The following is a 22268-nucleotide window of genomic DNA, read 5'->3' on the forward strand; positions in this document are numbered from 1 at the left end:
ACTTGCCTGCAGATGGAATTGTTGCCGGGGACCTAAATGAACACCATTGCTCTTTGTATGACTGCATAAAATTACATTATTTTTCTTTCTGTAATCCAAAAGGTCATCTAATTTGTGAATGACATGGTGATTCTTTCATCACTGTCTCTCATATTTGTTTCATCAGAAGATTTTTTCAGCATATGTTAACTTTCTTTTGCCACCAACACTAATCCTGAAAGTCAATCCAATGTGTGTGTTTTTAAAGAACATCCCACCACTCTCAATTTCCCTTTAAATTGTCACAATCTGGACAGTTCCTTACTGATTTCATATCTCCTTCATGAATCCACATTTTATTTTGTCAAAATAGCAAATTTTAGTACAGCACAGCAAAACTATGAAATCACTCACTTTCTGTGTTGGCTTTTTGCATTTATACAAACCATTTCTATTTAATTGAAGAAAACCAGAACAAAACAAACAAAAATCCTCAGAAGCTCTACACACTGAAAACTTGAGAAACACTGTTCTAGGAAGAGATTATTGGAGCTGTTTTTTCCAATGTTAAGTTTCTTATCATTTGTTCAGTGCTGCCTATAAACAAACACATTTATTACAATTTCTCAGTAATGTTAGTGCTCTTTAAAGAACTATGATAAAAATATAGGATTATTAACTTTTTGGAATTATTTCCCACCTCAGTTATGGGAATTAAACTTACTCAAATACAAGGGGAAGTATTCAGACTATTTAACCTGCAATTGACTCAGAAAATAATAAATAATTCAATAGGGTGGAGTGTATTCCAGATCTCCTAACTGGGTCATTTTTGTTGCATTCATCAGCATTTTAACAAATCTCACAACTATTTCATCTGAAAATCTGTTGGTCAACATAACCATCTGGCATCCTGTGGTTGCTTTAGCTGAATGTAGGTTTCTAACTATGCAGTTTTACAAATTACATTGTAAGCTTCTGAAACCATGTCTGGACTTTGTCTCTTTTTGACATTGCTTTTGTAGTGGGGCAAGGCTTTTTGATGTGGCTGAGAAAAATAAACAGAATTCTTGTATTTCCCATACAGAAGGAGAACAAGCAGTCCAGGAACAACTTAATAGTCAGACATGGTTTTACTCTCTCCCTTGAAATGAATATTTAATCAGCTCAAGAAATTGGCTTCCTGACCATCAGCACCAGTGGAATGAAGACAGCATTTGAAGTCACTCTTGTTTGGTAGGTTTCTTGCACCACACAGCTGAAGCAGAAGGGAGACAAACCCCACACTGTTCAGATCATGATCAGTTTTTAATGTAACCCTCTACCTGCAGCTGATGAAAGAACTAAAGATACTTTATTGAAAAGAAGCAGATGGGGTGAAGGCAGCTGGGAGTCTGAACACTGCCCATGTATGAGGCTGGGGATAAACAGCCAGATTTCACAAGAGGTCCTGCTCTCTTTCCCAGTCCTGTGGGGAGGGTAATACTCTTCTTCAGCTGTTAAAAAAATTTGTACCTGCAATGTCACCTGGACTCTTAGCTCAAAGTAAAGCTTCTGTACAAAAGTAGAATAACTCTCCTTACAGTTCACTGTTGACATTTTTATTTATTGCACTTTTATTATTTATACTTTGCATTACCCCATCATACTGTTAATAGAATAACTTGCCTCCCATTAAGGCTCTTGCTCTGGTGCTTCTTTCACAGCTTACTTTCACACATTGCTTCCTATCTCCCACTATGCTTCCCTACATTTTCTTAACTGCTTTATTCCCAGTTCCTATTCCCTCCTAAACTTTGCTCTTCATCCCCTTTTGAAAGGCTATCATAATCAAACAATAAACATGCTGCAGTTACCCTTGACAACTGCCAGTGTTTTCAGTAGGCTTCCCAATGAACAGCTCAAATGGGATTAATGAAGCTGAGGGATGAGTCAACAAAAAAAGCAAACCTCACACTGAGCTTCAAAAGCTCCTTCAAAGCACTAGTTTTGCTATCATGCTTGCAACCCCAAAATGCCAAGTTCCTCCCTTCCCTTCCATTTACTTAATTACTCCTTACAGATAGAACAGCACTGATCCAGTTGTAATTTTTTCCTCATTCATCAGTAATGAAAACAGCTGTCAGAACACAGAAAGGCTCTACCCAGTTCCCTTGTGGTTTTGGGAGAATTGAGCCCTATGCCACAGAGCTGGGCAGAGCACTCAGACTGCACAGCAAGCTCCAGTTTGCACCAAGAGTGCTGAAATGTCTCTCTGTAACTCTGGCTACTGTACAATATTCAGTGTACATTTGCTAGACCAACAGACAGTAATGAATCACAGGAGATATGAAGCATACTGTTTTACCTAAGGAGAAAGAAAACTGCATACTGACCTAGAGTAAACAATAAATCAAGATATTAATTCACTTTACATATGCACACTCTGTTTCCAGAGGGGGAAAAATACACATTATTAGTTAATATAAATGTGTGCAACAGTTAGGTGGATCATGCTCTGCTCCCCAACAGGGTTTTAGGCAAGCCCAGAACTCCAATTCATCTGATTAAGTCAGGGTAGAAGAGATTCTGCATCCCCTATTCACAGATTGAAGGGCTTCAAGCAAACAAAACACAAGGCCCTATAAGTGAATACCATAGAGTCATACCTCAGACTTATTGTTCTCATAAGTCCATATTATTGGACTAACAAACTACAGTGACTTTACAGGGCTGTCACAGATCCATTAGGTAATGCCTGAACATCCAAGATATCTTTAAAAGTTTGATTCTAATGGTGGCATGTCATGAAAAACTACATGCTTAAACTTCAGGTATTTATTTCTTCCTACTTGAATCATAGAACTGTTTAGGTTGGAAAAGACCTTTGAGATCACTGAGTCCAACTGTGCCATGATCACTAACCTATGTCCCTAAGAGTCACATCTGAATGTCTCTTAAACACCTCCAGAGCCCAGGACTCAACCACTTCCTTGGGCAGCCTGTTCCAATGCTTGACAAGCCTTTCCATGAAAAAAAATTATGTAGCATCCAATCTAAAACTAATTTGTCCTGTAACTTGTTACTTGGGAGAAAAGGCTGACCACCCCATATAGCTACAACACTCCTTCCAGGTAGGGAGCAATGAGGTCTCCCTTGAGCCTGCTTTTCCCTAGGCTAAACTCCCCCAGCTACTTCAGCTGCTCCACACCCTTCACCTGCTTTTTTGCCCTTCTTTGGACAAATTCTAGCACCTCAGTATCTTTCTTACTGAACACAGGACTTGAGGTGTGGCCTCATCAGTGCCAAGTACAGGGGTACAATCTCTGCCCTGCTCCTGCTGGCCACACTATTGCTGATCCAGGCCAGGATGCTGTTTGCCTTCTTGGCCATCTGGGCACACACTGGCTCATGTTCAGACAGCTGCTGGCCAGCACCCCCAGGTTCTTTTCCTCTGAGCAGCTTTCCAGACACACTTCCTCAGGTACAGATCGTTGCATGGAGTTGCAGGACCCAGCACTTTGCCTTACTTAACCTCATACAGTTGGCCTCAATTATCCTCCACACACTCCAGGAATCTCCTGGAATGTTTCCTCTCTGCTGTATCACATTTCCAGCTGACAGCTGGTAAGTTCAAAGTGCCCCATGAGAACAAGGGTTAGGGATCTGGAAACTCCTCACAGATGCTTGTGGAATATTTTGCCTGCTTCTTTATCCTGGTTGGGTGGCTTATAACATATTCCCACCATGAAATCTGCCTCATTGACCTTCCTCCTGGTCCGTACCCATAAACAATCCTATCTTCTGTAAGTATTTAGTAAGCTCTAGGCAGTCAAAACACTCCCTAACATACAGGGCTACCCCATTGCCTTTACTTCTTTGCCTATCCCTTGTAAAGGGTTTATAGCATCCATTCCAGCACTCTGGCTTCTGCTAAAGCTGTCACTTGGAGTTAGCAGGATTTCTGGGGAAGGGGAGGAAAGTTATTCCCTTTTAAGAAATATACAGAAGACCAAGTAAGAGAAGAGACTAATGAAAAGAGGTGTTATAATGAATGCATGCACTCACTTTCAGTGGACTATCACACAAAAATACTCACAATAAATCCAAGTTTTTTATAGTCTCGAGTGTACATAGATTTCCGTTTCTCCATACTGCCACTGCTGTTGTTAGGTTCAGATTCAGCATCAAATGCAATTCTTCGGAGCTCGAATATGATATCCCGCTGAGCCTATGTTAAAACAAGGTTAAAAAAAAAATGGTTAAATAACTGATTTCTCACTTAATTAAACAATACCTCAAAAGGTTTAAAAACATGATACTCCTCCCCACTGCCCAAAGTTTTTGTGTCTAAATTCCCTACTTCATACTTGGAGAGACAGTCAGCAAGAATAACCTCATGGTTTCCACTTTCAAAAGTCCTCACATTTATGAGATCCACACACGATGTTTAAGTGTTGATTTCCAGAAGCAGCACCCAGGTTAGCAAGGCCTCTGACTACACAGTTTTAACCACAGAAGTCAAGAGATCAGACATATTTCAAATTTACTGGTGATTAAACTGGTACTTAAGCGCCTTGCTGGATGAACACAAAATGACTCAGCACTCTGCATTCATTTTGGTAACTATCCATTTTCACTACCACAGAAATAGGCAAGAGAGGAATTACTGCAGCTGGAAGTGTCTCAGGAAAGTGATATTAACAACACTGTGTTAGTCACTCTCTATGGAGATATGCACTAATTGATTGCATGTACATTCCCAAGAGTCAATTTTTTCCATCTCAAACTTAGGAAGCATAATATCCTAGAACATGATGTTTCTTTATGTTTACAACTATCTCACTCTCCCACTTCTCTTCTCCAAATTATCACTAAGCCTTAAGATGACTTCAGCTTAAAAATGAAATCAGGTTCCTCCTCGTACAGGGCCTAAATGAAGGCCACAAAAATTAAAGAAACAAAATACATCATTCCTATGGCTCATCAACCCTATATTTAAATTTCTGGAAGATCTTAGGGGAGTGTCATTTCTTGCACAATGACCAGTACCAAAGTCGATGTCTGCACACAGCGAGCAATAAACAAATGAAATACCTTATAGGTTCTCAGTAACAAACCCGGGGTTTATTGTTACACAATTTAACTTCAACTCTATCATGCCAGATAGTTTTCATGCAAACATTCAATTTTGAATTCAAATACTTTACAGAGGTACTTTTAGGAAGGACCATACATCTCTCTTGCTTCTGAGAAGGACACAAAGGAAACAAATGCTGGACAGCAACTCAGAGTTTCTGCTCAGGAAGACAGGTAATTCTTTTCATGGAACAACATGCTAAGGAGAATTGCCTGGCCATTTTGTTGTACTTTTGCACAAGGAATGAAATAGCCAGTGCATCTTCTTACAACCTAAAAAACCCATCATCCAACTTCACAGAGAGAGAAAATGAATGACTTATGTAAATGTTCCTAGCAAGTGGTTTTTTCTTCCCTGAAGAGCATTAGTTACATCAGTTAGTAGTTGTCTTCTTCCTGCTAAGACCAGAACATGCCAGATGCTTACTTGATCTTGTGGATCCATTTTTGTCATCATTCTGTCTTCCAGAAGATTAAAGGTAAGTACTTGCAGAACATATAGCTGGTGTGCCATTTCATTATTGATGGCTCTCTGTGCCCTGATAACATGCTGTAAAAAAAGAGAGACATATTTTTGGTGAATCAGAAAATTACAGTGGGTGTAGTTAGGTGTTTCCATTTCTAAGAATGTTCTTGCTATGCAATACTGTATCTATACTCCAGAAATGAAAAAAAAACCAAAACAAAAAACCTAAACAGACAAAAAACCCCATACACAAATACAAACTCACTCCTGAAAACAAAACCACTAAGACTAGCACTACTGATTCAGATATTGTATTAAGTAACTTAAGGAGACACAACTTTACACTAGTGTCTGTGCATACACTGAGAAAAATAGTGCATGCTCAAAAAAAAACATTGCTGAGAAGCCACTTCAAAGAAAAAATAATTCCATCCCAATAGCTTTAGAGTTCTGTATTTATTTTTTTTCTATGAGATTATATTAAGAAAATATTTGAGTAGCTGTCTGAGCAGAAAAGTATTCAGGCTGCAAACACAACCAGAGAGTACAATGATTTAACAGGGCTCAACAGGGAGTCAGCATCACATCACAGTCTTACCTCTACTAGACAGCTCCAATCTCTACGAGGAAGACTGCTTAGAAATACATTAGTATATGTTGCCCTATACATGCAGAGTTATCCCATTCACAAAGCAAACAGAAAAGTAATGGACAATTTAAAAATCCCTGGTGTGCCAAAAACACCAAGTAGTTTTATATGGAAAATGGACCCAGGACTCTCCACAACAAAGTACATAAGGAAAGCATCATCAAGTGGGAGATGAATGTGTCAGCTGATGTTGTACAGTTACAGAGAATAAAAGAATCTGTCTGCCAAAAGGCACTTAAGCATTCTATGACAATAAATAAACACCTAAGAATATTATCCTTATGATTGTTCCAAACTTCTTATGAACTCAAACACTGTAAAAGCATGTCTTCTGCATTAAATTCTGAGGGTTTTGTTTGCATCAGTGGAATTGTGATAGCAAATGAGAAAGTGAGAGGGCTTGTTTGTTGTTTTGTTTGTTTTACACTCACTACTACAGAGAAAGATTTTCCCTCATTCCATTGAAGATGTAATCTACTCAAATGTTAAAGGCAAAATCCCTCATTTTCATGATAATAGATGCAGGTCTTCGATTTTATATTCATTAACAATTTCATTAGCTTTAGTTCATGCTTCTTGTGTGCAAGTCATGAGGAACTGTGTCAATCAAGACAGAATAATCAAAAGAACCAAAAAACACAGGGTTATTTAATAGTGTATTTTCATGAAGGAACCAAAATTTCTGTGATACTTCAAAAAGTATTTTTGAACCCATTCAATCACCATTCAAACCTTATCTTCTATATTGCAACGCTTCAAAACATATCAAAATGCAAAGGCAATTAAAATATGCTAAGACCTATGACCACCAAAAATGTGGTCACCTTTCCTACTCAACAGTAACTTTGACAACTATATACTTACAGTTAAGATGATGGAACGAAGCTGCTTTTGTGCCAAAATGTTTGCCATTTCCTGATTTAGTAAAAAAAAAAAAAAAAAAAATAATTAAAATAAATAGCCAGAAGCTGGTATTTTAGTGTCTTAGCTAGAAAAACACACTGACTTAAAAGGTCTTACATTTCTGCATTGTTACTTATAAACGAAAGGAAGCAGCATATCAGCATTATGACTATGTATTATTTGGGGGAGCACAAAGTCAGAATAATCTACCATGAGAACAGAGGCCAAAATAGTTAAAAACACATCACAAGCTGAGGGCTTTGGTGATCCAAAACGTGTGGTGAAAGACTTCAGAAGAGACCTCTGTGGGTTCAAGAGAGTATTTACACACTTGCTCAAGCACAACCTTCCCCCACAAACAATACAGAGGGAAGCATGGACTGAAAGCCAGCCAGGGCTTTAAAACAAGATGTCAAATAAATTACTTTTTTACTTTAATATTTCAGCTGCTTTAAAGTCAAGTGCTCTTACTTTCATTCAATAAACCAGTCTAGAAATCAGTGCTGTTTTATTACGACTAATGACAATTCTCCCCCTATTGCTATTTTAGTAGCAATGCTGACACTGGGCCACTCTTTTAAGTCAATTTGTCTTTCTAGACCTGTCTGAAATTACTAACGAGGTGAGTATGCTTTTACTTTAATGCTGCTTAAGCAGCTGATCCCAACTGTCCATGCTGTGTCGGAGGAAATATTTTATTATTTTTTTATTTAGAGCTGATCCCTCTGTCCTACAATGCATAGGAGGGAATATTTTACACTTGCCAAGCATAAGAGTCTAATCTTAACCATACCTATAAGAGCATGCCCTATTTTTAAGTTCCATGAACTTTTCTAGCAGTAGAGACATGTGTATGTGTATGAGAGATATGCTTCCACATGCAGTGCATTCCTGCTGAACTTTGTGAGGGCTGAAGACTGATTAGATGTAGAATACATACTAGTCACTTTTATATATATAAAAAATCCCCTAGAGAACAAAAAAACTGAGACTATAAACATATGAAGAACGGATGACTAAAACATATCTACTGTAGCAGTGTAAATAAAGCAAGTGTTAGGTGAGAACTTGCTCAGAAAAAGAAAATTATTCTTATTGCGAGATGGAAGGCAGTCAGAGATGTTGAACTCTTTTCTTTGTGCCACGTAAAGGGTGCTGCAACAGAACATGAGAGTGATAAAGAAGACACAAAGGGAACAAAAAAAAGAAAAACTCAGTTTTAGGTTTTAAGTCTTTTCTGGCTGCGTAGGATTCAATTGCACATAGCAGCAAAAGAGCAAAGGAATGGATGATATAGATGGTTTCATCTCCTCCAGAAATGCGCAACTGAGCTGCAGGGGGAGTGCCATGCACATGATATACTTCTATGTTGCTTGAAACAGACTGGCTGGATTTTTGTCAAACTATGTATCCACTGCCAAAAGATTAACAGGTACAGAATATAAGATGGTATTTCTGCATTCAATGCAAAGAAAATAATAAAAAGCAAATCCTTGTATTTACTTTTCAGAAGATTTTCAATTTTTTATTTCTTTTTTTATAGCTATCATTTAAAAAGCTGTTATTGAGATACTGAGGTTTTTTGTCACTGGAGTAAAATTGATTGAAGCAACAAGCATTCAAAAAACCAATTATTGCATCAAAATCAACTTTGTCTCCAAAAAGGCTATATAGTCATTAGCAGCTAATAGCTGCCTCTTCTAGTATGAGTGTTGTACTAGCTGATGAGAATTATCTGACCAAATTTGCCATCTCATTTCCCATAGCAACATCTCTGCAAAGCATGCAGACAAACGTGAAAGAAGTGTTTCAAACATCCACATTATTATTTCACTGCTCAAACTCTCACATCTTTCCCAATATACTTTTCTATTTTCTTTTTTGATAGGTTTCTCTAGATGATTTGGTCCTTCACAGGGGCAGAAGAAGCAAAGCAACCAGGCAGTTCTCATTAAAAAGAAAAATCTTGGACTTGGTTTTTACATTACGGAAACAGAGAGAGAGGGGGAAAAAAAGTGAGGGGAAAGAATTCAGACAGCAGTGCCAATTTAAATCCCTTCCTTAATTGCAGAGCAGCCATCCACATCATGCCTGTAAGTCAGCAGCAGAGAGGGTGCCAAAGTTCCTGGAGTCATATGAGTTTTGGTGCAGCTTGTCACTTCCAACCATATTAGTAGTGAGTGCTGAACATTAACTTTTGAGTGTCCGTCCCCAGATAATTGCATGAGACTGCATCACCTCAGCTCATTGTCTTAGAAAGACAGGGTTCAGCAAGTGCCATCTGTTAATGCTATTTGGAAGGCAATGGACACCTACCTTCTCTATTGTATGGTTTACTAATTAACCACAAGACAGACATAAAGAGAAGCTGAACAGATTCTGACTGCATATTCTGGGTTATTAAAGGCTGAGGAAAAATTCCTGCAAGTGTCAGAGCTATTATCCTTTAAAGCCAAAGCAGATCATTATCTCCTGATGATCATAAACTCCATGACTAACAATTTTATGTCACAGCAGCAGGTAGTACAGGTGAAGTCTGCCTGGCTTACTGCCAGCCTCACTGGGTGGTTTCACTGATGGCAAGATACAGTTTTGCTCTCTGGCAATACACTGTGTTACTGTCACTCAAGGAACATATGCCCACTGATTAATACTAAAGTCTTATCTACATCTGACATTATTCCTCCACTTCAAATATGAAAAAGCATACTCTTCACAGAAATGCAGCAGCAAGTATTCACTGTAAATAGCAAAATCCAAATAACAAAATCTTTGGGTTTTTTACAAGGATCTGTTATAAATTTATGCCAAAATTGAAAGAAAAGGTTTTATTCTAATTTTTGGTTATTACGTGCCTTCTTGCCTTAGTAACTGTAGTAGTAGCCTTAGTGCTTTCCTTCTTAGCCTTCTGTAACTATACAGGAGACTGTATTGGAGGAAGAAGGAAAAAAATAGAGGGGTAAGGGGTGGAATAGCCTTTTTTTCCTAATTAAACCATGATTATACTTTTCCCTGTTTGCAATGTTAAAAATACTTTTAAGAACAAAAAACAAAACCCAAAAACACCAACCAACCTGCCCTCAAAAACCCTCATTAGGGCTTTGATGTTTGTTTAAACAGTCTCCAGCATTTAAAAATGTAAATAAATCTAAGGAAAGTCCTTGTCAGAACTGATCAGCAGCTCTCAGTGAACTTGTTCTGGACAGTAACAGTATGTCACCACAAGAATTATCATTACTGTTCCTGGTGACAGAAATGTTAAATAAATAAATGACTAAATCTGTTTTGACACAGGCTAGCAACTTCATAAACATGGATAAAACTTCACTATTTCATAACACTTCACATTCCATCCCCATTTAACATCAAGTAGCAATCTTGAAATTTCTTCTGATATCTGGCACTAAAGTTAACTTAAAATAGCACACTTTAAAAGTCATGAAATGCTTACAAGGCAAGATATTTTTGTTTGCAAAAGAAACACACTTTTTAATAAAAAAATATGGGGGGAAAACATTCTACCAAAAAATAGCCTGGGTTTACAAGCTGTGCTGGCAAAGGGTTCAGTACAATAAATACTACAGTCAGCCACAGTCAATATGGTTCATATGAGGTCACAGGGAACTACAAAAGCATGGAAGAATGCTTAATCCCTCCTAACTGGTGCAAGATGGAGGTAGCTCCATTAAAATGAATTATATCCCAGCACAAAACAACAGAACAAGTTTCAGTTTGAATAAACTGCAGGAAAAGTGTGGCTGGGACAGCTGCAGGTATGACTATGAGACACTTTTTCTCGCACAGATGCATAGGTATACAGCCTCCATCAACTTACCTGCCTCTTGTCATCCGGTGCTTTAAGGAAGAGTGCATTTATTACTGCAATGGTGTACGTCTGGATTTCTTGGTCTGTCCTGTTTGGAACAATGTTGTAAATGTGAGAGAAGAACACAAATGCACATGAGCTGTAGAAACTGATCTCCCAGCTGCATTTCTGCAGGTAGAAGTGGAGGAGTTGTTTGCCCTTCATGTTAACCATGTAAGTTAGGTAACCAAGGTTGGTCATGACCAGGCTGTCCTCATTATTGAGAGAGAGATGATGTCCCGAAGGGAGATTTGGAATTTAAAAAAGTGGAATGAACTGGCCCTTGAACTGACATTGACCCTTCACTGATCGTGGCAAGAGTATGACAACCTGTTTCCATCAGGTACCCAAGGTCTGGAGATAAAAAGACAAATCTTCCTTAAAGGCTTCTGGAAGTGAACCTGCTGGTTCACTTTTCAGGTTTCACTTTCATCTTTTCAGGTGCACTGAAAATGTCCCAGGTGGGAGACAAGCACAACTATGCACAGTTTGTTACTCTATGCTACAAGAGACAGTTTCCATCCATTTAAGCACTTCACATTACTATTTAAGAAAAAGCCCTTCCCTTTTCAAATATACATTCAGCAAAAGTTAAGCAATTTTTGTCTCACACACTTCTCAGAGTCTGGCAAGCAAAACAGCCCCATCTGTATGCTAATGGCACTAAACATTTCATTATCACAGGGTGGTCTTCTCTTCATTCCCCACTTCCAACTATAAAGTATATACTAACTATATAAACTATATAGTTAAAAACAAATGCAACAAAATTAAAGAAAACTTAATGACCAAACAACTCCAGAAAGATTGTCACCATTTATGCAGTCACTTGTAGTGGAGGCAGGAATCACAAAGGTGGTTGCTGGTCTTTATACCACTGTTTTTTCTCCAAGTATTGTGGTATTTTTTGGGGGAAAAAATATCCACATATTAAGCAGTAGTCAAAGACACTCACCCCTGCAGATGTGGGATTAGCTGCCCAATAGTGATCTCCTGTGCTACTTTCTGGTACAGGTCATGGCTGTTGAGCACCATTGATTCCAGGATTGCCAGCGACCGTTGCAAAATAGAGATGTCCGAGGCAAACTTGTTCACGTAGCTTGCTATCTACAAATACAATCATTCAGAGAATTCGCATCTTGTCATGGAAACAGAAAGGTAAGAACGTTGATGTGGTTCAGAAAGGCATTAGAATAAAAAGTAGTCTGGTCCACATGCCAGTTATCAGTGGATACCTGAAAATGATCAACCAGGCACAGCATATACCATCAAAGAACATAGTGGCACAGGTTCTACAGCTGGCACAAGTCACCAAATTTATTGTCAGCATTCACATGACTGAAACTTGTGTTTCATCATTACATTACAAACATGATAAATCAGCATTAAAAAATTAAACAATTATATTTTTTTTTTGTGTAGAAAACTTTGGAAAAAACAAGGAAACTAGTTTTCATTTTCTCCAGAAAAACATCTGTGCAGCCAATTTTCTCAAAAAAAAAAAATATCTAGGCTTAAGGCAAATGTTTCAAAAGAGAAACTTATAACCTAGCTTTCTGGGTAAACACAATCTAGAAAAACATGCCTTTTTCTTCTGCTTGCTGTTACCAATAATGCTGAAAGCTCTTTCCAGGTTATAAACTAAAACTCTGTTGATGATCAGGACAACTGGTTCCATAGCTCTGTCCAGAGTCCAGCTTTCCATTAATAACCTTCCCTTTTCCTGCAGGCTGCCACAAGCAAATGGCACATTAATTAAAACCAAGTTTGACCTCTGCTATTTTGCAGTGTAATGATGACAAGCTGCACGCTCATCTACAGAGCCAACACAGCTGTGCAGTAAGATGTGGCAACGCGCACTCCCGCATGCTGCCCAGCCCACATGTGCAGCTTCCCGGGAAGAAACCTGCCTTCTGCTGATGCAGGAAGCAAGAACTGACATGGGTTTTCTTCAAATACACCAACACCAGCACAGTCAGAATGAAAGGCACCCAAGAAGGCACAGGCAGAAGTATAGTGTGACCACAGCTACTTGCTCTCTACAGCCAAGTAATAGGCTATGGTGGCCCTGTCTCAAGTTTGATATGTTCCTTCCAAAAAATTTCACCTGTCTCTTCAGTACTCCTGCTATAAGCCACTACTATAGTTATACTGTTTCCAGTTCTGGATGCTTATGGAGACCTAAGAGTTGTTTCCTTTTAGGAGGAAGGAAGGCCTGCCTTACGCTTGGAAAAGCTGTCTAGCTGCCTGAAAAAGTCACGTTAAAATGCTGATACACGGACAATGGTATTGTTTTGTACTTGTGACATTTTAAGTAGTACTGAAGGAGCAAAACACCCAACTTTGGCTGGAGACAAGGAAAGAGGGACATATTTTTCTTTTATATATCTTTTACAGTGCTGCTGTTTGCTGTGCTACTTGGTTTTCATTACCACAGCAGGAACATCCTACACTAAATGAAACTCAATTCAGAGAACATACACTTACTACACTTTCTGTAAAGAACCAAGCCATGAATGAATAGAAAGCAGGAGGAGAGAAGCAACTCAATTAGCCTTTTTCTATTTTGGACTCTCAATGTCTTCTCCCAGCAATGCCTGAGCCAAATAATATTTACAATAGTATACAAAGCACAATATGCTGTTTAGAGCAACAATCTGCATGTCAGAAGCACTGTGCTACCCCACCTCTCTTAATGGTAATCCAGATGTGTTTTGATGCATCACAGCCAGAGCTACAAGATCTCCACAGGGCCCACGACAGGGACAGTATATGCACAGAGCAACTCTGCACTGCTCATGCATTAAACCAAGTGACCCCTGGATGCTTCGGCCTTCAGGCACCCATGCATTGCTTGTGCAGCCAGTGTGTCCAGACTGTCCCCTGAATTTCCAGATTTCTGTCACCTCTTTAGGAGCCCTGACATTTTTGAAGTATTCTTGGTGCAGCAGCTCCTTCAAGTGCAGTTAATGCTTTACTGGGATATAATATTTTCATATCAGGGACCTGCAGAATTTAACAGTATAGATAACTGGAACCTCTGTCTAGGAAAAGCTGCCTTAGCCTTATTTATTCTCCTGACCTTGGGCCATAACATCTTTTAATCATAAACACAAACACAAGGTACAAAGCTGTCTTCTGTGTTTAAAAAGACATATCACATTGAACATAGGTGCAAAACATCTACTGGGTGGGTAACTTGCACGTCAAGCTGTGTGTATTCATAACCACCTTGCTGAAGCATGAAGCCTGGCCAGAAATAATAGGCTTGTCTACCTTGAAAAATAAGTCATACAAGTTCCATGGAGAACAAAACTGCATTAAAAAAAATTCTATTCCCACACTTGAATTTCTGGATGTGGAAAAAAAATAGGTCCTTCTTGAGAAGAGAAAAGAATCAACAGCACTTCAAATTTGTGTTATTTGCTGTTTTCTGTTTATTAAGCACCACACACACAGAGGGCTTTCAACATCCAAAAATAATCCTATGTTCATTTATCAAAAATTCAGATGATTAACATAATGCAAACTGAGGGAAATACTTTATCTTTTCCAGAAAGAAAAAACCTGATTGCTTTGCAATTCCATGTGAAAACCTGCCACATGGGTGTGTCTCATTAAGGATAAAATTTTTCTTCAGCAAAATACCTGTAACCTTAAAATCTGAATAGTCTGCTTGGGACATATATAGTCACATGCAAAAGAAGAGTCTGGGTGCTTAACTTCCTATCAGTTTCAAGGGAAATTAGGACTCAGACTCTGAATTTGCACATTCATGCTCTTTAGAAACAGGAGCTAAATATGTAAACTGAGGGTAGATGACGAACCTATAAAACTAAACTGCATCATCCTCCTTGTTCAGCATCATTTAAGGCACAAGAGAGAATTCAAAATTTAAAATAAATAGAATTTATTTTAAAATAGAATTATTTAAAATAAAATAAAATAAATAAATAAAATGTTAAAATAAAGTTGTTATATAACAACGATTTATTTTTTTTTTCTTTTTTTTTTTTTAACTGCACCGGAAAGAAAAACACATAGGAGAAAAACAGTGAAAGAAACAGATCTGATTTTCATTATTCATTAGTTATTTGCCTGCACTTTCCTATTGTCAGAAATGTACAGAAAAACCTGTCCAAGTTGTTGGCCTCTGTTAAGATTTAAAGCACAGTGAAATTTTAATGGATGCATATAATTTTAAAGTAAGGAACTAGAGCTGCAGTTGACTACAGAAAAAACAACTGACAGCTGTGACATACAGAAATATTTTTCTGGCTGCCACCCTGTTTTCCTGCACAATATATTTTTTTAGAAGGTAAGCAAAAAATTGTCAACTTTAAGGCTCTGCATCATACACTTATGAAACAGCAATTCTATAAGTAATTTTTAAAGACTTTTTTAAAATATCTCAAACAAAATACTACAAAGTTAATTACTCGTCTTGCACGAACTAAAGATGGAAGTACCAAATTTGTGTAGTGCATTTTTGTCATGTTTAGGAATGGTATTTCCCAGTTTAATGCTCCCACTGAAAAACACCAAACAATGTGTCACTTGTTCCCTCCCCCTACTTCCTGTGGCTGGCCTGAGGAGAATTGAAGGCCCTAAAGGTAAACATCATGGGTAGAGATAAGGACAGCTTACTGGAAACCGAAATGAAGTAAGAAAAAGAACAGTAACAGCAACCCTTTCAATAACAGTGCGCATGAGAGAGGTGAACGATTCACATGTGAATGCTTGCAACGTGGAAACTGGGAATATCTGAACCACTGCCACGCTACCCAAGGGACCCCTTTCTCTGTCCCCAGAAAATGATGTGAGCTGGTATAGAATAACCTCTGAATCTGAGCTGTGCCCACTCCTGGACACTGCAAAAATTAACCCAAGATAATTTTGATAACCAATCATCTCAACTTTTTATAAGAACTTGGAATCCAAATCCTTTAAGCAACTATGGAATCTGGAAATGAGCTATATATCATCATAAACAAATAAAAGGTCTTGAGAGAACTCTGCAGATCATAAGGAAGTTTTTCCAAATTATGTTATTTTCCCTTAAAATACGGAAAAAAGTTATTGAAAGTGTCAATCTTACTTGCTGCAATTGGAATAACAGTCTTCAGGTACCCAAAGGATGGGAGACAATCTGCATCCAACACCAAGCTGTTATTCCTTAGAAGCAATCAGACATTCCTCTAAACATCTCTTTCAGCTTCTACACTTTTAAGTTAAAAAACTGCTCAAGAAAAAATTCAGACTAATTGAACCCCATTCAAGTTTAGCTGTCATTTAATATGAAAGACAGCTTCCAAAGGCAGAAGCTCTTGATTGCAAGTTCCCCCTCAGCAGAAACTTAACAGGTCCCTTATCCATCCTGTCAGTCACTGGAGCAAACCCATCAAGGACCTCAAGAGGCCTGTCAAAAGCCAACGTCAGAGAAGCAAGTGAGAATGAAGTTGTGGATTTCTGCCACAGAGATGAGACATGGTCCAAAGGTGTCTTTTTGGTTGAGGGTTTTTTTGAGTGGGGTTTTTTTCTGGTGGGGGGTAGTTGGTTTTTCTGTTTGTTTGTTGGTTTGGTTTTTCGGTTTGTTTTTTTTTGTTTGTTTGTTTTGTTAGTTTTTTTTTGTTTTGTTTGTTTTTTAATTATCCTGGGAAACCTATAGGAGTGCCTGACAGAAGAGATGAGCCATTAACAAGGGGAACACAACAATTTCTTCTATTGTCACAATACAATCCACAGAGCAAAAGATGTTGATAAAGCTGGACAAAGGCATTTGTTTTGAGCCAATAACAAAGTAGATGCTCTAAACTAATTCTAGCAAGTTTCTTCATGTGTTCCATAGTAGGCTCCCCTAGAAAGTAAGGCATTCTGGACTTGACTTTGTACCTCCTGCAGTCATTTAAAAGCAGTTATAGAATTTTCTTTGCCATTAGAAGATAACAATTGTCATCACAACCTATCTCAACTGTGAGATTGGAAAAAAAATTAAAAACCAGACCAAAACTCAGATCAGTTATATATTTTCTTTATTATTATTAAAAATGGATCCAGAATCTTTAATGACCAAAATTGAGGTTTAGTACCTAAAGTACCTAATGCTTTTTTTCACAGCTGAGCCTTCTTTCACTTTCGGCAACAAAAGTCAATTTCTACTTTGCTTCGATGGTAACAATTTTCTAACTAAATTTAAAGTCCTTGCTCTGACACACTGCTAAAATGAAGGTTTCTTTGCCACAGGTTACATTCATTTCATTACTGCTTCGGATATTATTTTAGTGAAGTAACTGATATATTTTGAGCCTGTACAAATGCACTTAAAATTATAAGAAATTCAATCAGGTTTGAAAATTATTTGTAAAGAAGAATTATATGGTTTTGGGGTTTTTCTTCTCCAGTGAATGAAAAGTGCTAAATCACTAACAAAATCTTTTTCTGAAGTCTTCTAAATCTCTGTACCTAAAGAGTACTACCATGTTTCTGCTGCTTTTGTGCATCTCCAACAGGTAAGTAAAGAAGGATTCTTTAAAGTGGACAGATCTGTTTCAAAACCACATACTTCAACTGCAAGTTTCAGAGGGGCAAAGTTCAGCTTGATTAGCTTAATAGGTATCATCCTAATTTCAAATTGTAAACTAATTAATTTATCTTCTTCCAATACCCAAGAGGGAATATTTCAGTGCTGGGATTTTTTTCCTAGAAATATGGCATTACTCAGTTTACATTGCATCAAAATACTAATCTTTTGCTTTAACTGTATTTTATCTGCACAGGGAGGTCACAATGTAATTGAATAAGCAGTACATGAATTTCTAATGTAACAAGCCTAATACTGTGTTGATCCCAATTCACTCCAACTGATTTCCACAGAAGCTGAACCAGATCCTGCAGCTAAAAACATTTATAGTTTGACACAGCACTTTAATCCCATTTCATGTACCTTTTTTGACCAATGACCTAAATAATGTACCTGGGGGAAAAAAAAGAAGAAAAAAAAAAACAAAAAACAAACCCAAATACAACTCACCTCAAATATTTAAACTGATAAAGAAGAGATAGCATTGATTCCAAATTTACCTTTTTAATGAATGCCACAGAGAATGTATCCCACGATACAATCCCATGATCCATCAGCTCAACAAATGCAGTCAGTGTAAAGGACAACATATCTCCAAAGCTGCAAGAGACAGGAGTCATGACAACATTTACCAGTAATGCAGCAGGGCAATGACTGAGGGAATAAAGCAGCAGGAAGCTTTCAGAAAGGCAGGAAAATGAAGCCAATTATGGACTAAGAGGCAGCAGAAGAGCAAGAGAGGCCGTGCTATAGGTAGTCTCCAAAACAATTTAGTGTGGATAACAAGAATAGTTAACTGGAGGAAAGCAGTTGTAAGAGAAGTAATCCCCAGCAGAACACTGCATGCAATGCTCAAAAAAAAAAAAAATATCAGTCAGTCCAAATTAAACTTCTCTCATAAATTCAGAAATTTAGATCTAAATTTAGATCTAGAGGACAGAAGTGAAGTTTTTCCTTAGCACTTATAGAGACTTAGACACTTGTAGAGGTGTCACATTTTGGTACTTCTGTATCAAGCAAACTGGTGGGAAGTTAGAGCACTGTTTATTCCTTCTCTTACAAGGAAGTAAATATGTTTTAAAAGTGTACCAGAAGAGACCATATATCTTGAGCAGCAACTTTCTAACAGTTAATGTCTTGATTTCTTTATTTAAACCTGAAATGCATGTCTTTTACTTTTTCTATGAGGAACCAAATTGCAGCTCAAATTATTTAGGTTTTGCAGGCCACTATCCTTCATTTTACACCTGTAAATTTTAAATTCAACACATATTGGTATGAACTCAAATAAGTTCCAAACGAGTTTAAGCTCATCGGGGATAATGTGATTAGATGCACAGGATTTTTTAATTTTAAACCACAATTTTTGAAGATTAGCTGCATTTCTATACAGTCAGGGCACCAGTCAGCAGCCACAATGATTTCAGTGAAGCCCTTCAATGAGGTAGCTACTCAGTACAAACAGCAGTGCAGAGATCCTGAAAGGGAGCAGTGAATTACCTTTCAGGGCACGACAAACTGCCTGCAAGGTACTCTGCCAGTAAGCCATTAAAAAGCAAAATCATACAATCAAACAGCATGAATAGTCCCAGTAATTTTAATACAGCAGCTTACACCTAATAAAAAGATAGAATAGAAAAAAAACTCTGTCAGGATGGAACTGCAAAGCTTAGATTGCTGAAAACCTGAGTCCAGTAGTACAGCCATAGTTAATTAATGTAATTAATTAGTGTTCCTTAATCAGTGGTTTATCCTACTATCCTGCATGAACCCAACACAAAAAAGTGAACATCTACTCAGATGGAAGACATTTACAGCAGTGCAGAGGAATAAGGCAGACAAATCAGCTTCAATGCAGCAACCCCAGTAGCTGGATTTAATCTGCCATTTAGGGATTTCAGATGGTGAGACACAGCCTTTAGTGGCCCCGTCATTTAAGAAAGGACATCTTGACAGAACTCCTGAGATTCCCTCCACCAAAAATACCCTTGTAGTTCCTGACATTTTGTGAGTAAAACCCAAAAAACACCAAAATACCTCTCCCTTCAGTAAATACAGGTATGCTCTGTGGCTTTGGTTACTTACGACAAAATGAAAAACCTACACCAAAGAGCAAACAAAAAAAATAATGTCTCTAAAAAGCCACAGTAATTTCACAGGGAATATTTTCTTCAACAAACAAATGGTCTAGAAGTTCTGGGTTTTGTTTTGGTGGGCAGAGGATGCTCTTTTGCCTTTTTATTTGTTGTAGTTGGTTTGTTTGGGGTTTCTTTAATACTGTGAATCATTTAAGAACTATATCAGATTTAAAATGTCATCATTAGCATTCCAAATAACCAAGGATTTCATATGAAGATGACAATAAGACTGAAGGGAATTTAATCAACTCTGATCCTGTCATGTTCTCCAATTCACTCCTTTTGCATAATATAGTTATTTATGAACCCACAAATAAAAGAGAAACCCTAGGAAGGGCTTTTTTCTAAAAGCTTGCACCAAATCCTAATGCATCTTCATGACAGAATATTTCTACAAATACAAGGAATACTAGTATTTTAATTGTTAATATTATTAATTAAAATTAAATTAGTTTCAAATACTTCTTTTAATTAAAAAGGTAGTCTATATAGGTAGAAAAGTAGATAAAAATCTCTCCCAGCATTAAACTAAGCACACAATCCGACAGAGACAAATTTTCTCATCTATCATTTTAAAATTTAGTAAATTAACTTGTATTTAGTATATGAATGATGTTCTGTAAACAAATTGTATATGCAAACTAATCTCCATCAACAAAAGGTATAATTTAGAGGGCTTACTTAAACTACATTGAACTTGTGCATGGGTATTCATCTTCAGATGGATGGAATGGCTGGAATGTAAAGGAATTAAACTAACCTGGATTCATCAGTCTCATTAAGTCTTCTCATCAAAACTACTGATCAGTCCTACCTGATTAATACTGATTAATCCATGCTCCTCCACAGCTCTGGGGAATAAACGGGGCTAATGGAGCTGACAATTCTGGTTTGAATGTATAAACCTAGTTTTAGTAGATCTGACAGTGATACAACCATTTGTGATCCAGAAGGTGAAAGCACTTTTCAACTTAAAATGACCAGACATCTCATCAGATGTCACTCCAGTGATCACAGTGCTGCAAATAATTAATGACTGAAGAGGTACGACACTGGGACTAATCAAGCAGCAAGAAATAGTTCAGCTCTATTATTGTGCAGCACCACACACACACACACTATGACCTTCTAAAATATACGGCTATACTCATGCACCTGCCCAGACATGTATACACCGAGTGCCATTGCAAAAGTCAAAAGCCAGGCTTAAGGGATAAGCATTAGGAGTAGCACAGCTAAAGATGAAAGCAATCTGCAGGGTAACTAGGGCAAGATAAGGATTAAAGCATCTGCAGGGGGAGGGGATGGGTGTTGATTCATTGTTAAGTGGTTAAACACTAGCAGTTAGGTAGAAATAGACTTTCAAGTAATTCGTTTCAAAACACACACACAGACACACTCACACTATTAACAGCAGCAGACAGAATAGAGGCTAGAAATTTCAAGGGACTCAAAGCTGGTTTATAAAAATAGCAATCTTTAAAAAAACGTGGTAGGAGCTGTTTAACTCAAGGTCCCTATAAGGGTTTTGATCATACAAAAAGTCAAACAAATAATGGAGCCTCTTTCTTCATAAAACATTTTTAGAATAATGTGTAGCACCAGCAGTTCTATAACTATCAAACCCTTGCTGCTCTGGCTAAATTACTAAATAGTTTGAGGATAATTCCTAATGAAGGTGCTTTTTAATGCAGAAAGAGGGGAAAATGACCAGAAAGATGCACTGTGTAATTGCAATTTCATATCTCATTGACACTGACATCTTAATAACCTTTACTCTCAGGCAAGCTACTTCTGCAAGACCTCCTAAATGCTACTCTGGCCCTGGCTCTTGGATGCCTTACATTGGGACAGCTGATAAAATTTCGCTATTCTTTATTGACTCTCCTTTTCTAATCCCCATTGTGAGAGCTGGTCAAGAAGCATCTCCTCACCCACATCAGGTCTTGGCAAAAGCCTGTTAGGCAGCAGAAATCTGAGGTTTGCAGTGCCATCAGCTATCCCAGCATGAGCCATTCCAGTGGATGGCCATGCTCTAATACAGCTTGTGGGTCCTCAGCCTCTCTGACAAACCTGACTGAAGATTAAGGCTACAGCTGCTCTCTACATCTCTAGGCTTTGGAGAAATACCAGATCAAACCTGTTAATTTAAATTCCTAAGAATTCTCTTTATTCTTACCTTACAAAATTGATGAAAAAAAAAACCCTACCAAACTAAACAAACAAAAAAGAAAAAAAAAAAAAAAACAAACCCAAACTGTTCCACACATTTTGATACTAGTTTTTCTTTCCTGAAAATAAAAATTACAGGAATGTGCATGTGATCCTCATTACCACACCTGTCTCTTACATATGCCTTCCTAGTATCATTTCTACATGCTAAACCATCTTTTTATCCTCTGTGCTTATTTTGAAAAATGCCTAGAACAACTTGGACTACTTTTCAAAATAAATTAATGGCAGTTTAACACCCAAATCCCCTAGATATTTTTAAAAATGAAATTTAAAAAAAAATCTCAATCCATGTTTCACACACATAACAAAATGAACATTTTATCATTGCTATGGAG

General features: G+C 37.6%; 1 protein-coding gene across 5 annotated transcripts in view; it reads right to left on the bottom strand.

The window, feature by feature from the left end:
- Nucleotides 1-22268, bottom strand: part of ELMO1 (engulfment and cell motility 1) — a 301131-nt gene that overhangs the window by 178218 nt on the left and 100645 nt on the right. For all 5 annotated transcript variants that reach the window (XM_058832447.1, XM_058832448.1, XM_058832449.1 and 2 more), the window contains 6 exons: nt 18061-18160; nt 11936-12087; nt 10951-11029; nt 7077-7127; nt 5525-5647; nt 4058-4189 (listed from right to left, as the gene is read on the bottom strand). In XM_058832447.1, coding sequence (XP_058688430.1) covers nt 4058-4189; nt 5525-5647; nt 7077-7127; nt 10951-11029; nt 11936-12087; nt 18061-18160 — 637 coding nt within the window. The remainder of the gene's footprint in view (nt 1-4057; nt 4190-5524; nt 5648-7076; nt 7128-10950; nt 11030-11935; nt 12088-18060; nt 18161-22268) is intronic.

The sequence above is a fragment of the Poecile atricapillus genome, chromosome 2 (assembly GCF_030490865.1).
Source record: "Poecile atricapillus isolate bPoeAtr1 chromosome 2, bPoeAtr1.hap1, whole genome shotgun sequence".
Lineage (NCBI taxonomy): Eukaryota > Metazoa > Chordata > Aves > Passeriformes > Paridae > Poecile > Poecile atricapillus.